Below are 16,625 nucleotides of genomic sequence, written 5' to 3' on the forward strand. Positions count from 1 at the left end.
TGGAAGAGCCTGTTCCATCAATATAACTTTGGAAATCAGGATCCAGGCCAATGCATTCATTATCAGTCAAGTTAGGGTGGGGGAATAGCTTTGTCGATGTACTTAATGAAATTTATCCAAATAAGGAATATAAAGATAGATGATTTAGGCCATAAACCAGATTTTCTGATTTTGAAAAAAACAAAACAAAAAACCAAGTTCCTAACCAACAGTACCTTCATTCATTGCTCTTTAAAACTATTAGTGCCCTCCCCCCTTAATCTCAAAACTCTCACAAGTCTTTACGCTGCTTCAAAGTCTCTAAATACATTAATAAGTAATCTTTATAAATGTTACAATACACACGTTCTACTTACTTGACTGGCTGTGCAGTTTGATAAGCAAGTCTTATTATCTGCCGCGAGGTAAAAGTTGGTGGGGCAGGCACAGGTGTGTGTTTTGCCTGGGGCCAGGAGGCACAGGTGACTACAGCCACCGTTAGTCAATGCACAAAGATGTTTAGGCACTAGGAATGCAAAAGAGGAAACAATTAAAATGTACTAAGGTGATTCACATGAAAAGCAACATAGATGGCTTTCCCCCAGATAAACTTCTGGCAAATTGAGGTAGGTACCTCAGTACGGCTAAGAATAAACTAAATAAATAAATAAATATGTGTATAAATATTTACCATCAGACTGTCTATATGAATGAAAGTATTTTTTTCCCAGGGGCAGCACATCCCATTTCGCCGCCTGAGGCAAAATGGAAAGGTGCTGCCCACCAAGTCCACCCTTAGCTGGGTCATGCGGCAATTCCAGCAAGATCTCATGGAGTGCACAAGATTTCAGTGAGATCTTGCCAGAAGCCTGTGGCACTGCCACTTCTCCAGCAGTGGAGGCAGTGAGGTAGGATGCCCACCTAGGCACTCCCTCTTTGTGTCCTAATGCCTGAGGCAGCTGCCTCAGGCTACCTCATGGGCAGGCCAGCAGGCCCTGTGTGTGTTTGAATCAACACAATTTAAAGGCCTTTTGTACTTTTTCCCACTTTTTCCTAGGATACACACACAAAAAGGTCCAAAAGGCCTTTAAATTGCATTGATTCAAACTGTCTATAAAATACAGTTTGCGTCGTATTATATTAGTTCAGACTAATTCAGCCAATTGTCAAGCCTGAAGGACTCCTGAAATTCAAAAATACTCAGAACTAGCAGAGAATTCTGGACCCTGTGCAACCGTGAACTCTTTCCTGGTGTCCAGTAGAGACTTACTGGCAGTGGTTGCAGGCTCAGTAAGTTGCTTACTGAGTAAGTTGCTTACTTCTTTCCAGGGCCCGTTGCTTACTTCAAGTATGATGGTTGCATCTAATTAAATACTCAGAAATTAATGGATTTAACATAATCATGTTCATTCATTTCAGCAGGTCTGTTCTGGGTGTGACTACTGTCAGCTACAACCCTGGTGAAGGACAAATTTTCAGATGATATAAAACTGGAAGGTGTAGCTGATACCTCAGAAGACAGAATTAGTACTGAAGATGCTCTGAAACAGATTGCAGAGAGAAGCAACTGAGTAAGTTGCTTACTTCTTTCCAGGGCCCGTTGCTTACTTCAACTTACTTCAACTGCTCAGTAAGTTGCTTACTTCTTTCCAGGGCCCGTTACAAAAATTGAGTGAGAACTGAGGCGGTTCACAAAGTCAACATAGGTTGCTTATGTAATGGACCTTCAGCGTCAGACCTTCAGCGAAACTAACCATACTTCTAATATTTTGCTCTTCTTTCCATCTTACTTCTTTAGCAATTCAATATAAAACTGCTTAGGTTAATCACTAAGCAAAGTCTTCAGAACTCTAATGAAGTCAGAATGCTCTTTACAGAACACATGCTGAAAATATTTACCATCAGGCTGTCTGTATGAATGATACACTTGGATATCAGTTATGGCATGCCACGAGTTAATCAGTGCTACTTTATCTGCTCCAGAGGTTTTATGGGCACGGTTGACTGTCTTGGTTTTTCCATCAGTCCAGTAGATGTAGTCTTCAAATAATGTGAGAGCAATCACGCCTAGAATATGTTGATTAGGAACTGCAACAGAATGTAAGATTAATGTTCAGTTTTGGAAGACTGCCAGCTAAAATATTCCATACTGCAATAGCTGACAAAGACAAGGACTGCATAGCTTCTTGTGAATAATGGCTGTGACAACCTGTCAAGTCTGGAGGCTCTTTGTTACCAGTTAAAAGTATCTAGGATTAAGATTAGATACATCAACCCCACTTGGCTAAGCTCTGTTGGCCTAACCATAGTGAAAGAAACAGCTAGGTCCCAGGGAACTGATAGCAGGATACTATTTGAGCACTGCCACATGCAGATTTGAAAGTTTTTGCACAAATTGTAGGCTGGATGTAATTTATAGCTTCTGCAGGGATTCCTTAATTCTTTGGATGCAGCTTTGTTTCATCATACAAGGTTATTGTTCTATTTAAAAAGGCAATTCAAAGGCATATTGTTTTGGTTATACTGTGTCTAGGCATGCATATGGTGCGCTTCAAGTCACCACCACAACAGCAGCAGAAGAGCAAAGAGTGTCAGAGCAGAGCCTATTACTTTCTGGGCATGTACAAAAGACTCTTCCTTTCCACACAGCTTGAGTTCATGTTCAAGATAGTGAGTACACCCATTTCTCCAGCAATTTTCTTACAGTTTTTCTATCTGAACTTCTCCCACATTTTGGGATTGATGTTTTCCGAGTGGCACTGTGCATTAATGGCAAATCATCCTCTCATGTCCCCCCCCCCCTTCAACTTCAGAATTTTGTTCAGACCACTGAGTATGTTTAGTTCAGTGTTCCTTTGCATGCTGTTTTAAGTTCACCCATAAGTTTTAAGTTCACTAGTAACAAGCATGTAAAATAGTAATTCACAGTTCATAAAATTATCATGGCAGTAAGGACAAAGCTCTATGAAGAGAGAAGAAAATGAAGTTATGTGCATGAAAAACACTGCGTTTTTGTGCTGTAATGCTAGTATTCACTTTGTTGTGAATTATCAGGTGGGATTTCATGTGTGCTTTCAGGCTTATTTCATGCTCAAGGCCACAATTCCCCAAGGATCACCTCCCCCCATATGAACCAACCCAGACCCTGTGACCATCATCTGAAGCCCTTCTCTGTGTTCCTCTGCCATGAGAGGTTCAGAGGATGGCAACACAAGAACAGGCCTTTTCTGCAGTGGCTCCCCATTTGTGGAATGCTCTCTCCAGGAAGGTTTGCCCAGCACCTTCATTACATATCTTTAAGAACCAGATGAAAACATTTCTCTTTAACCAGGCCTTTGGCTGATTCTATATCTTTTTAAATATGTTTGTGGGAGGGCAGTTATTGGTTTTTGTTCTTGTTTTTATTATGTTTTGTGTTCTCATTTTGTATTTTTATGTGGTGAACCACCCTGTCATCTTCAGATGAAGAGTAGTATGCAAATGTTATTTAAAATAATATTACCTTAAAAAAACACTTTTAAATAACATTGTATTGTGGAATGCTAACCATTCAAGAATACTGTGTAGAAGACTGCTACCTAAGAACTATTCTCATAATATGCACTGATTTAGCAAACCCAGTGATCATAATGCTATGGGAGAATTCAATGTTGCACTACGTTGAACGTTACAAGAGTGCAAGCATTTCAGCTTGCCAATTGGAATGATCCCCTCACCCCCGGCTACCTCCATGCCCTGTTCTGGGGGTTCTCATGTCCCCCAAGCCAATTTTAGGAGGCACGAGGGGCGCTGGAGGGGAAAGACCCATTGTACAAGCAGAAGCCACAGAACTCTGGCCCTCTAGATTGGGCTTCGAAGGAGTATCACAAAAGGGATACAATGCAGCTTGTAAGGAAGGTAGCAAGTGAAGCAATCCATTGATGGTATAATACAGGAAAATATTTGCAAGTACTACAGTAGATGTTTGCGATGAGAATAGGAATTGTGCCTTGTTTCATTTTTAAAATATTCATGAGTTTCATGTCAAACTCTTTTATGCTTGATATAAGCGCTGCATGTCATTGAGCGTATTACCACTGAGTGTATCTTTTTATGCTAAATCTAGTAACCTTTGTTTGACAAATGCTGCTTAATCTTGTCTATCAAGGTGTAAATTGAAGTACGCAATTTTTTTTACTGATAACTGCATTTATTTGCCCACAAGATAGTGCAACTGCTTATCAATCTACATTAATGATTTGTTTTCCATTTCTCTAAACGCTAATTTTTTCTGTAGCATTGAATAGTTAATTATTTTAAATAACGGTACCAATTTTAGGAGATGACATTTGTGCAATCATTGGTAGTCCTTAGCCTTCTTCAGTCAGTATTGCACCCATGTGGGGATGCCAAGTAGAACTTCCCGCTAGAATCTACATGTACAAACATCTGTATCAATAGCAGTGAAGGCTGATGCTGATTGGGGCTGGTAGGGCAGAAGGCAAGGAGGTGAAAAAAAGGTGGATTCAGAGCCAGTAATAGGCAAAACCAACTAATTCTGGTTTTGTCCCCATTCTTCTGCCTGCCGAGTTCTACAGATTCTAAGGAGGGGAAGCTAACAGACAGTGGACTGGATGTAAGGAAGGAAGCAGGCAGGTGGGACCTTGCTGAGGAGAGACTGAGATTGGTGGAGCAGTACCCCATTTGGCTTATTGGACCAGTGATCAATAGACCCTTCCCCTTATGTAATATTTTACTTACTGATAAAGTGCCTATCAATAAATAAAGGTAAAGGGACCCCAGACTGTTAAGACCAGTCGCGGAAGACTCTGGGGTTGCAGCGCTCATCTCACTTTACTGGCCAAGGGAGCCGGCATTTGTCCGCAGACAGCTTCTGGGTTATGTGGCCAGCATGACTAAGCCGCTTCTGGCGAACCAAAGCAGCTTACGGAAACGCTGTTTACCTTCCTGCCAAAGCGGTACCTATTTATCTACTTGCACTGGTGTGCTTTCGAACTGCTAGGTTGGCAGGAGCAGGGACCAAGCAACGGGAGCTCACCCCATCATGGGGATTTGAACCACTGACCTTCTGATCAGCAAGCCCTAGACTCAGTGGTTTATACCACAGCGCCACCCACATCCCTCCTATCAGTAAATATTCCTGAGCAAATAGGACTAGCCCGAACCCCTAAATAGCAACTGGTCAGGAACAATTTTATTCCCCCCCCCCCAGGTTCTTGTACTGCTCTAGGATTGGTGCTAACAAGATAAAGGGTGACGATTGTGTCAAAATATTAAATTATGACTGAGGTCACTTGTTGAAAACACTGAGTGTGTTTTCCTCCACATATATTAGGAATACGCATATATAGAGGAGGAACTCTGAGAGCTTTAGCTCAGATTTATTGCTTGTTACAGGGCATCATCATGTAGGATGAAGTGGTTTAAGAGGAACCAAGATCTTTTAATCTTATAACACTTATACAAAATATGACTTTGCAGTACTTTTTTATATGTACTAAATGAAAAGTCAGCTATTAAGGTGCACATTCTTTGACAGCAGGTGGCAGAACATGAAAGTCAAGTGGGTGGGGTGAAGGATGTGTGATAGGTACATTGATCACTATATAGGGGCATATGGTGACGTCAGAATCCGCAATTCTGCAACTATTCCTGAAGAAAGAAAATGTGACACATCAACAAAAGATTTGTCATCAAAGGAAGAATTGCAAATGTTATTGGTTTTCATTGAAGTACACTCTCTACTGTTTGCTGAGTTCTGCCCACCTGCATTGTTATTCTGATATACCAGTAGCCTGCAAAGAAAGATTAAATAGTCCCAATGGCAAATCTGGCATTTCTAATTGACTCAACATGTATTTTACATCCCTTTCTGTAAGTACCTTTATATAAAAAGCAAAGAAAGCATGGTTCTCTATAATCACTGTCTGCGACGGAATAGTGGACTACGGTGGTACCTCGGTTTACGAACTTAATCCGTTCCAGGAGTCCTTTCTTTAACCAAAGCCATTCTTAAAACGAGGCGCGCTTTCCCTAATGAGGCCTCCTGCTGCCGGTGCCCTTCCACTGTTCGGATTCCGTTCTTAGGCCGAGATGAAGTTTGCAAACCAGGACACTACTTCCGGTTTTGTGGAGTTCGTATACTGGATAGTTTGTAAACAGGGCTGTTCTTAAACCAAGGTACCACTGTATATGGAAGTCCATTAAATGAGTTTGTAAATTAAACTGTTCACCATGGAAAGCATAATTTTGAGTATTTTGTCAAAGGTTTAATCAAGGGTTCATATGCAACTTACCATTTTATGTATAAAAAATTATGCTCTGAATCTCACTCATTAAATTATATACTCTTTATGACAACCTGTGTACTTTCTTCTTATTTTTTAAAAAATATGCAGACAGTTCAATATTGATTAATATTTATTCTATTTATAAACTAATATTGATGTTTTTAATATGATTTTGAATACAGTACTTATGAGATTTGAATAAAAAATGTTAAAGGTAGGTGAATTCAGAAAAGTCCATCATTGCTCATATGTATGAACCTCCACTGTCTTCCATAGAGCTTTGACTATTTCATGTCAGCTGCAGAAGTAGTATAGTGCTGGCCTCATGAATAGAAACCAAGTTGGGAGACAACTCTCTCATTTTCCAAATACTATGAGGTTAGAAATAGGGCCTTTGAAGTTGAGCGCTAACTCCCCATTTGAACTTTCCCAATTTTGACAATATACACACAAAAATCAAACCGTGCTCACAAGAAATAAATTGGTAAATATGTGAAAAGTGATTCCCATTATAATCCTGATAGACAATATTATTACTCCTTTATTCTAGATGTGACCTGATGCTATGAGACAGTCAATTCCCAGATAACAACTAATAAGGCGAGATTCAAATCAGCAAAGTCTTCATTTAAATTAGCAGCTCAATCTGTCAACCATTTGCTGCCTGGGTTCTTAATTTAGTAGCAATAATCCCCCAAGCTTGCCTAGTAACAAATAAAAATATTTGGTACTTACATGTGTGCATGTACATTTGCTGTGCATATATATATCAAGAAGTTTTGTACAGGAGTCACAGTGTCACAGCAGTAATTCTCAAATCGCTACAGTGAAGATCTCCAGAACTACACTAGTCAGAAGTAGCCAGCATGCTGCCCTCCAGATGTTGTTGAACTCATCAGGGGCAATGCTAATCAGGCTTGATGGGAATTATAGTCCAATAACATCTGGAGGGCACTTGCACTAATGGAACCCAGTAAACGAAATATAAAAAACGACTGGATTTTTTAAACTCTGTTTCACTGGATTTTTATACTAGAGAAAGATAGATAAGAATAGGGGGGGGGGGAATAGTAAATGTACGTCATTAATTGGTCTTTATATATTCTTCCTCATTGGTCTTTGTATATTCCTGAGTTACATATTCTTGAATCACATATGTACTGTCATTTTAAAAGAACTAATGGCTGTACTTTTATTAATGAATGGAAATAAATGTTTTATGCTTGTACTGGTGATTTTCTCCCCTTTTATGTCTGCATTAAGTATTTTTAGCTTTGGATAGGATAATTGAGTAGTGCTTTAAAAAAATTTTTAAAAAACAGCTACAGTCTCATGCTTTCCATCCTCTTGGATATGCAGTGTTCTGATTTCTTAGCATACATTATTGGTGAAAATGTAGTCGATAGAAATACGTTCACTTCTATAATGAGCATAAAAAACCTAGCTAAATAACAAAATGTCTGAACTTTGTTTCAGAGAGCAACTAACCTTTATTTCTACGAGAGCCATCCATGTTAGAAAATTCAATATGGCTTTCATCAGCCCAGTAGAGTCTTCTGTTGACATAATCTATGGTAAGAGCCATTGGTCTAGATATCTGTGTTTCTATCACAATTGTCTGATTAGAGCCATCCATGCCAACTCGGCCAATGTGAGGATACTCACAGCAATCAATCCAGTACAAATATCTAGGAAATAAAATTGATAACTCTTTTGTTTATTGATACAAATGTATTCGTCAGGAAAAAAAATGTGTATAATCAGGGGATCAAGAATTATTCTATTACTGCAATCCTAAACATTCTAACTAGGAAGTACTATTGCTGGTTAGTAAATATAGAGCTCACTGATTATATTACTTGTCAAAAGAGTGAAAATCTCTGAAATATGGGACAAACTAGACTCTATGGTGGCAGGTCCATTTCTTTTCACTTGTTGACTCCAGTTGAAACCAGGTGGTAGCAATCTTAATGTTACCAATAAAAGGAATGCACTGTCCTATGTCCTCTTCCCCTCAGTTGGAGCAAAGGATTAAAGTGGAATATGGTTCAGGAGACAGAAGGGTTCAGTGCCCTTCACCCACATCTTAATTTTATTGTTAATAAAATATCCTCACCCCAATTTATATGGATGTAATGAGCATATGAATGATGTCCCTATAAGACCTTGTTTGGCTGTACTGTCTCAGAAAACAATCACACATTGCAGGGCTGCTATTGTTGCTTGAGCAAATGATTCTGCAGGAAGATCCTGACTTCATCAATCAAATGACAAGTTCACAAATATTGATATTTTGCATCAGAAAAGAAAAACGAGTGACCCACATGTGGATCACGGGTCACATAAGATAAGGCAAGCTATTTCCACCACCGCCTGCCCCCCAAATTAGAAAAGGCTTCTGCTCATTTCTGAGGAGGAGAGGAGGATAGGCACTACTGCAGAAACAAAAATAAGATTTCTAAAGTGCCCTTAATCAAAATTTATTCAGGCCAATTAAAATATTGTTTGGGGCAGCTGAAAACAAAAGAACACTTTGTGTTATCTATATGCAATGTTACACAACCATTTCCATGGCCACAGGGGCTTTAAATCTGCATATTGAAATCAATGGGCAGTTCACAGCATAAAACACAAATACAAAATAAAAACAAGAACAAAACATAGAAATAACACCCCTCTCTCACCCCCCTCCATTTAAAAGGACATAGAGTCATAGAATGTTAATCAGACAAAGGCCTGGTTGAAGAGGAACATTTTCACCTGGTGCCTAAAGATGTATAATGAATAAAGACATCACTATTGATTTCAAGATGCTGCAGCTCCAAAAGCTGTTATGTGAGAAACAGCAACCCACCGCTGAAGGCCCTTATTCTCTCCCCTACCAGATGTCAAAGGGATGGCTGGGTGCTTGGCAGAGTCAATCAGGAAATCCTACTGCTTGCCTGTTCTTTGATGTGAACACTATTGCTCACCTGTTCTTTGAGATGAGAGCTCCCAAAGCTAATTTCCAGGCTAGACCAAAGCTGGCTTGGCTGATATCTCTAATAAATAGCTACAGTCCTGGCTTGTAACATCCAGAGAAATAATGCCCAAAGAAAATATGTCACTGGGTATAATTTGGAGCAAAACATCTTGTCAAGGAACAAAAAAGCTTTACCAAATTCTTAAGATCTACTGGATGTTTGTATTAATTTTAATTGAGGGACCCATCTGCTTGTTAATTGTAAAAAAAATTCCTTATTCTGAAGCATAACTGTTTAAATATAGGGGAAGCTTTACTGCTTTATTATCTTATTTAAGGATGTTTCATCTCTTAATGATATTATGCTGTAAAGTTTTAACTTATTGCAAATATATCTCTGTCAGGTCACATAATTAACCCTCCTTCTGCCTTCAGAGGAGAAAAGGATATTTCAATTTTCCATTCTGGAATTTTTAAATATGTTATGATAAATACTTGAGTTGTCTTTTGTAACCATTAAACACATTCATAAACTAACCTCAGAACCCACATTCTCCTAATCAGATGTGATCAATTAACATAATTAGTTTGTAATATAGTTCCATACCCAGCTTGAGGATCTAAACAGAGATCTCTCGGGAACTTCACCCTTTTGCTCACAAGAACGGTGGGATACAGGCCATTGACTTTTGATACTTCAATAATCCTTTTTTCTGTGTCAGACCAATAGAGATTCTTTCCAACCCAGTCAACTGCAAGTGCATTAGGAACAGCTGTGTTATGAACTACCTAGAGAAATTAAAATTGTATAAGTAGTGGAATACACAGAAAAACATGAACAGAATCCATTTCTTATTCTTGAAAAATATTTAAAAGATGCAAGAGAGAAACAAATGATATTACACTTGACAAATGTGATTTCGTAATTGGCAGCACAATTAATTGTATATCTACTGAGAAGTAAGTTTTGTTGTGCTCAACGAGAGTATATAAGATTACAGACCAAATTTCCCAAGGTATTTGAGGGAAATTATGCATTTCTTAAAGAATATTGAAAACAACAACGAAGAGGCTAAAGTAAAACCCAGGTTGGTTTGAGAAAGCTATTTTAAAACAGTAAATTAATAAGGTTGCCATATGTCCAGAATTTCCTGGACATATCTGGAATACTGTAGTTTGAAGCAGTGTCTGGGCAGAAATCGCTACAATGGCTGGGAAAATCTGGACATATGGCAACCCATGTCGGCTGTGTTGTTTTTGGCAATTTTCTTTAAAAATAGCCAGAATTTGACAGAAAAGCTCCACAACTTTGGGTAAAGCTAAAAAAAAGACTCAACAACTTTTCTGTCTGGATTTTCACTGTTTGAAATATGGCAACTCTAAAATTAACTAGACATGTCCAGTAGAACTGCTGCTTTTCACTTTTTTGATTTTGGCAAGCAGGAAGACATGCCATGTTGTAATCTACTTCTGTGAAAGCCCCCCAGAATCAAATATAGTATGGAAAGTGGGCTGATTGCTTAGAAACACCTGGAGCATGTGAAATGGCTCTTTAGGTGTAACTGTCAGTGGGTGCTCCAGGATAATTGACAGAAGACAGGAACAACCTCCATTACTGTTAGACTTCAAGAACAAAGTGGGGTCCTTTCATATCAAGTGATCCAATACTTCATGTCTTCCCATTTTCTCAATATTTTGTACACTTGTTGAATGAGCAAAACTAAGTTTAAATCCAAAGAATTCTAACTTATTATTGTTAATTCTATCACTCTGGTTTGGAACACATTTTTAAAAGAAAACCCTGACTAGCTTTTCAAATGCCTTTTAACTGAATAACTTTCTAAAGAAATGCCTGATATGAAATGACTGATATTATAGTTTTAAGCCTTCTTTATTCTGTTATATTTTACTCCAAGATCCTAAACAGAACCCAAATAAGGCAGATATGTATGTACAATATATATATATATTTAAATGTGATCTCATTGAGATCCCAATATTAAATTTTGCAGGTAGCTCTTAGAAATATTAAAAACTACAATTTTTGGATTTTTAAAAAATCATATTCATTTTTATTCACTTTTAAAATTTTGTAATTTAACTTTGAAATCTAAAGTAAGCCCATCATGTGACATATCATATTAAAGCCCATGAAGTTCCGAAGAGATCAGTATTTCCAGTTTTGAAATATCCGGGCTGAGTTTTTAAGGCTTTTGTGTAGTCTGGCAAGGCCAAAATTTTCCTTTTCCCTTTTTCTTTTTTCTTTCTTTCTTTCTTTTTTTTTTTTTGAAATTTCAAACCCTCATAACTCAAAAACAGGATGAGATTTAAAAAAAAACAACCTTTAGATTTGAACTTAATTTTGATCATTCAACAAGTGTGCAAAATATTAAGGAAATTAGATGACATGAGGTAAAAAGGTTGGCTCACTTGCTATGGAATGACCCAGTGAAGTTTCTGACTGAGTAGTTGCTGCAGTGAGGGCCCAGGATTCTGAAGCTATCAAGGGCAACTATCCAGTCACAGCTTGCATGGGATGGGCTGTACCACTGCCATTTCATGTACAACTTCTGCACCTAATAGTAAGGCCGCACATTCGTCATCCCGCACAGAGGCCATCTGAGATCTTACAAGGTATCGCAGGCAGTGCTTTTTCCCCGCTAGAAAAATAGGTGCTGGCACTCACCATGAAGTTGTTACAGTAAGCGCCATGAAGTTGTTACAGTTTAACAACGACAAAAGAGGTGCTGGTACTGTGTACCCTTGAGTAAAAAGGTAAAGGTAAAGGGACTCCTGACCATTAGGTCCAGTCGTGGCCGACTCTGGGGTTACGGTGCTCATCTCGCTTTATTTGCCAAGGGAGCCAGCGTTTGTCCGTAGGCAGTTTTTCTGGGTCATGTGGCCAGCATAACTAAGCCGCTTCTGGCGAACCGGAGCAGCACACAGAAACGCCGTTTACCTTCCCGCCGTAGTGGATACCTATTTATCTACTTGCACTTTGACATGCTTTCAAACCGCTAGGTTGGCAGGAGCTTACCCCATCGCGGGGATTCGAACCGCCGACCTTCTGATCAGCAAGTCCTAGGCTCTATGGTTTAACCCACAGCGCCACCCACGTCCCTGTACCCTTGAGTACCCCCTGGAAAAAAGCACTGATTTCAGGAGCGTCCTGAGACCTTGTACAACTGTCCCAGAGCCCTGCAAGCAAGGCACGGGGCTTAAAAACTCTTTGCACCAATAACTTGTTAAGAAAAATAAGTTGCAAACATACAGGAGAAATTCAATCAGCATCCTTAAATGACTTTTCTAACCAATCAAATGAAACAAGCTGCTTTGACTTCATTCAATCACATTGTGACATACAGCATACAGTTTTGTAACAGTATATTCATTTTTATTTGCTATTAGAATTACCTAACCACACATTTAACTGGACATGTATTAGCTGAATAAACTATCTGCACGATTTGAGCCCAGTTGATCTCTAGTAAAAAAATAAAAATAAAGAACAGATGTGCTATTTTGTACTTATAATAATTCTTACTAGCTTAAGTTGTGCAAATGCATAACCCTATTTGGCATATAATAATATTAAGTAGGAACCCAAATAATGTTTATAATTCCATGATTACTTTCCAATCACCTTGACATCATTTCCATTCAGATTCATTCTGTTTATTCTACTGCCATTTGGCCTGCTGGAATCAATCCAATAGACAAACTCCTCTTTGTAATCAAAGTCTACTGCAATCACATTGTTCAGACCCTGAAAAGGAAAAAATAATTAACCAGGTTTTTCCATAAGCCATTTAATACAACAAAGATGACAACTCTGACAAGATAAATAATCAAAGATTAATCAAACGTGTATATAACTGGTATAATATATGTCTTGTATATTTTCAAGTTTGATTTATATCTTTTAATAGAACATGATACTGAAATGAGACTGCTTGATTGTGGCACTCACATGTTATTTAAACTGATAAATATAAATAACCTTTGAGTTAATGTATGTCTTACAAATTCAATTTTTCCCCAAGTCAGAAAGCAGTAAGGTTTGTACTTAAAAAAAAAGTACATAGAAGCACATCTACTAAACACCTGGAATTCCACAATTTCTCTGTGTGTGTGGGGGGGGGTAGTGTCCAATTTGGCTGCAAGGCCATTTTCCAAGACCTTTGATCTCCCAAAGTTCTGAATTTTTTGCAGCTAACAAAATCTATGAACCACATTCTGGATCTTTAAAAAGAATATAACAGGAATCAAACACAAAGGATAATGGATTTTGTGAAATAATAATGAATGGAAGAAGGGAATCCACACCCCCCCCCCATGTACTGCAACTTATTTAGCATGGTTCCAATCTATTTATGTCTGCAAGGATACAGTATACTTGGACAAGATTGCTTCAGAGCTCTTGCAATATTCCTTCTAGGTCCTATAACTTAATGGCAGGGATATTCAAATGATTCAGTTAGATGTAGTGCTAGTTTAAGTGGATGGCATTTAAATGGAATTTTAGACTGAAAGGCAACATCCTCTGCAGGAGGATCCTAAGCAACCTATACGCAGCCACTGTCACCTGACCTGTTTTGAGTGCTGTCTTGGCATTGGGAGCCCTTATGTTATAGCCCCTAGAGATTTGTCCCCTTTCAGTGGCAATTTAGGTGTGGGAAAATAAATACCATATATACTCAAGTATAAGCTGACCCGAATATAAGCCGAGGCACCTAATTTTAGCACAAAAAACTGTGAAAACCTATTGACTCGAGTATAAGCCGGTTCACCACACCACAAACCTGGTGGTGGCTGCAGCGGCAGAGGAAGAACAAGCAGCCTGAAAGGGCTGCTTTCGGGCTGCTCGTTCCTCCTCCACTGCTGCCAACAGTGGCAAAGGCGGCGTAGGAAGGAGCAGCCCGAAAGGACCATCACTCGAGGAGTACAAGCTGAGGGGGACTTTTTCAGCCTAAAAAATGTACTGAAAAAGTCGGCTTATACTCGAGTATATACGGTAGTTTGGTTTGGGCATGTTGACGCCCTTTAGGCACCTTTAGATGATGGGTTGGCCAGCGGGGCTCTGTGGTTCAGAGGGTGAGATAGGAGCCTCCACCTGGGGTTCTGCAGTCCCAGGGATAAGGCTTCCTCACCTTCAGGGTGTTGCCTGGGAATTGGGGCAGGCTAGGAAGCCGTGCCTTAATTCCTTTGGCAAGGGCGGGTCACCCAATGGCTACAGTTATACAGTAAAGTTAGTTCTTGCCCCATGGTCATCCCCCTCTGCTGATTTCAATTTAAGATCCAAATAAAAGTGTCCCAGTTAAACCCCATCTTATGTGCCTGCCTCTTTGTTTGCCTATTGAGGTGCAAAAGCAGGTGCAGGAGAAATTATTCAGGATTCCATTAGAAGTGTGAAGTTAGATCACATAACACTCCAATTGGGAACTCTCAGATGTAGTTTCTGAGAACAAGCTCTGGGGGGAAGGGGGGGGGGGTTCTCCAGGAAGGGAGAATAGATGCTGTTCATAGTATCTCACAGTTCATGAATCAAATGTTCTTGACAAAATTGACAGGATTTGGAAAGAATTCATCCTTTGAGTATGCCAAGCTGGCTTAGGTGCTTTATTAATTCTTAAAGAAAGATACAGATTCCGAATATAAAGAGAGTCAGTAGGAGGCATTGAAACAACTTAAACATTGGTCAATTTAAAAAACAAACAAACACAAACACAAACACAAAATTTTAACATATTCTAATTCCAATCAACTGATATTTTAATATTTATGCCCTCCAGAAAAAAAATGCCCATTAAAAACTGTGCATTTGGAATACATGATCCAGTATTTCTAGCAGAAATACTTACCATGAGTACACATTTACAAAATGGGTTGCAATTCACAGTAGAAATATGGGTCTTATTAGAGTAGGATAACACATGATATCATGATGACTGGTGCTCATGAAAATAGACACTGGTAGTGGAACTTTATTTGTAGGAAAAAAACATTTCAGCAGGTATGGCTACTCAGGATATTGGGACCTGAATAGTAATTAGATTTAACATATTATACATATTTGTATCAGGTCGAGTGGTCCATTCACATAATTAAGTAAGGTGACAAAGGAAAGTGTAATAAAGAGAAACCTCATTTATTATAGCCCTTTACAGTTACTAGAAATACAACAACTGAATTACAGACTTTTAATGCTCACAGCCAACCTTGTCCATAGCTTATCTTGTGCTATGTAGTGCAGTTAAGACTGTGGTTTTATGTTCATCAAGCATTCTAAACAGCAATGAGTATTAAGATTATTAAGTATTAATTAGATGATAATTGGAATTGTACCTGTTTCAATGAAGTGTAGTTGGATCCGTCAGTACTGATTTTTCTGATTTCATGATGGTCAGCCAGAATTAAAAAAGGTTCTTCATCTAAATATAGCGAAAGGAGAAAAATACTATGTTAGCATTTAAGTTAATTTATGGAGCTTCAAGAAAAGAAATACAAGTACCGGTAGTGAAAAATAAAATGCTACATGCTGTGAACAGTGTTGTGGATGAAAGAAACATTAAAAGCATAATATTTCAAGTAAGATCAATGATGCGTCATAATCTGAACAAGAGATTCAATTAGCATTTCTTTCAGAGTACTTTAATTTAGCCTTTGTAATACAGAAAATGTATTAGCACTCTCAATAATTTCAATTCCAAAATGAATTTAAGCACAGCTACTCAGCCTGGCTTTTAAGGGACAAATAGGTGATAAGTAACAGTTGACATTAAGAAAGGGGAAAATCCAAAAGTCAGAAAGGTCCAAATTAATGCATGCCAGAATTTTCAGTGAGTAGTGAGTTGAATAGTTCTGAAAATACATTTAACTTAAAGGTAAAGGTAAAGGTACCCCTGCCCGTACGGGCCAGTCTTGACAGACTCTAGGGTTGTGCGCCCATCTCACTCAAGAGGCCGGGGGCCAGCGCTGTCCGGAGACACTTCCGGGTCACGTGGCCAGCGTGACAAAGCTGCATCTGGCGAGCTAGCGCAGCACACGGAAACGCCGTTTACCTTCCCGCTAGTAAGCGGTCCCTATTTATCTACTTGCACCCGGGGGTGCTTTCGAACTGCTAGGTTGGCGGCACTGGGACCAAGCAACGGGAGCGCACCCCGCTGCAGGGATTCGAACCACCGACCTTTCGATCGGCAAGCCCTAGGCACTGAGGCTTTTACCCACAGCGCCACCCGCGTCCCATACATTTAACTTACATTTTAATAATTCAAAATTTCTGTAAATGAAGTGCACGTGAAGCATACTTGGAGCTACTGTACATTAAAAAATACATTTATAGTGCAATACTATACATGTGTAATCACAAAGAAGCCCCTTTAATTTTATTGGAA

The 16,625-nt window shown here is 38.9% G+C and overlaps 1 protein-coding gene across 6 annotated transcripts in view; it reads right to left on the reverse strand.

The window, feature by feature from the left end:
* Window positions 1–16,625, reverse strand: part of LRP1B (LDL receptor related protein 1B) — a 754,317-nt gene that overhangs the window by 66,957 nt on the left and 670,735 nt on the right. For all 6 annotated transcript variants that reach the window (XM_028745157.2, XM_028745183.2, XM_028745175.2 and 3 more), the window contains 6 exons: window positions 15,577–15,662; window positions 12,875–12,997; window positions 9,839–10,020; window positions 7,758–7,957; window positions 1,879–2,067; window positions 357–505 (listed from right to left, as the gene is read on the reverse strand). In XM_028745157.2, coding sequence (XP_028600990.2) covers window positions 357–505; window positions 1,879–2,067; window positions 7,758–7,957; window positions 9,839–10,020; window positions 12,875–12,997; window positions 15,577–15,662 — 929 coding nt within the window. The remainder of the gene's footprint in view (window positions 1–356; window positions 506–1,878; window positions 2,068–7,757; window positions 7,958–9,838; window positions 10,021–12,874; window positions 12,998–15,576; window positions 15,663–16,625) is intronic.

The sequence above is a fragment of the Podarcis muralis genome, chromosome 1, assembly GCF_964188315.1.
Source record: "Podarcis muralis chromosome 1, rPodMur119.hap1.1, whole genome shotgun sequence".
NCBI classification, from domain to species: domain Eukaryota; kingdom Metazoa; phylum Chordata; class Lepidosauria; order Squamata; family Lacertidae; genus Podarcis; species Podarcis muralis.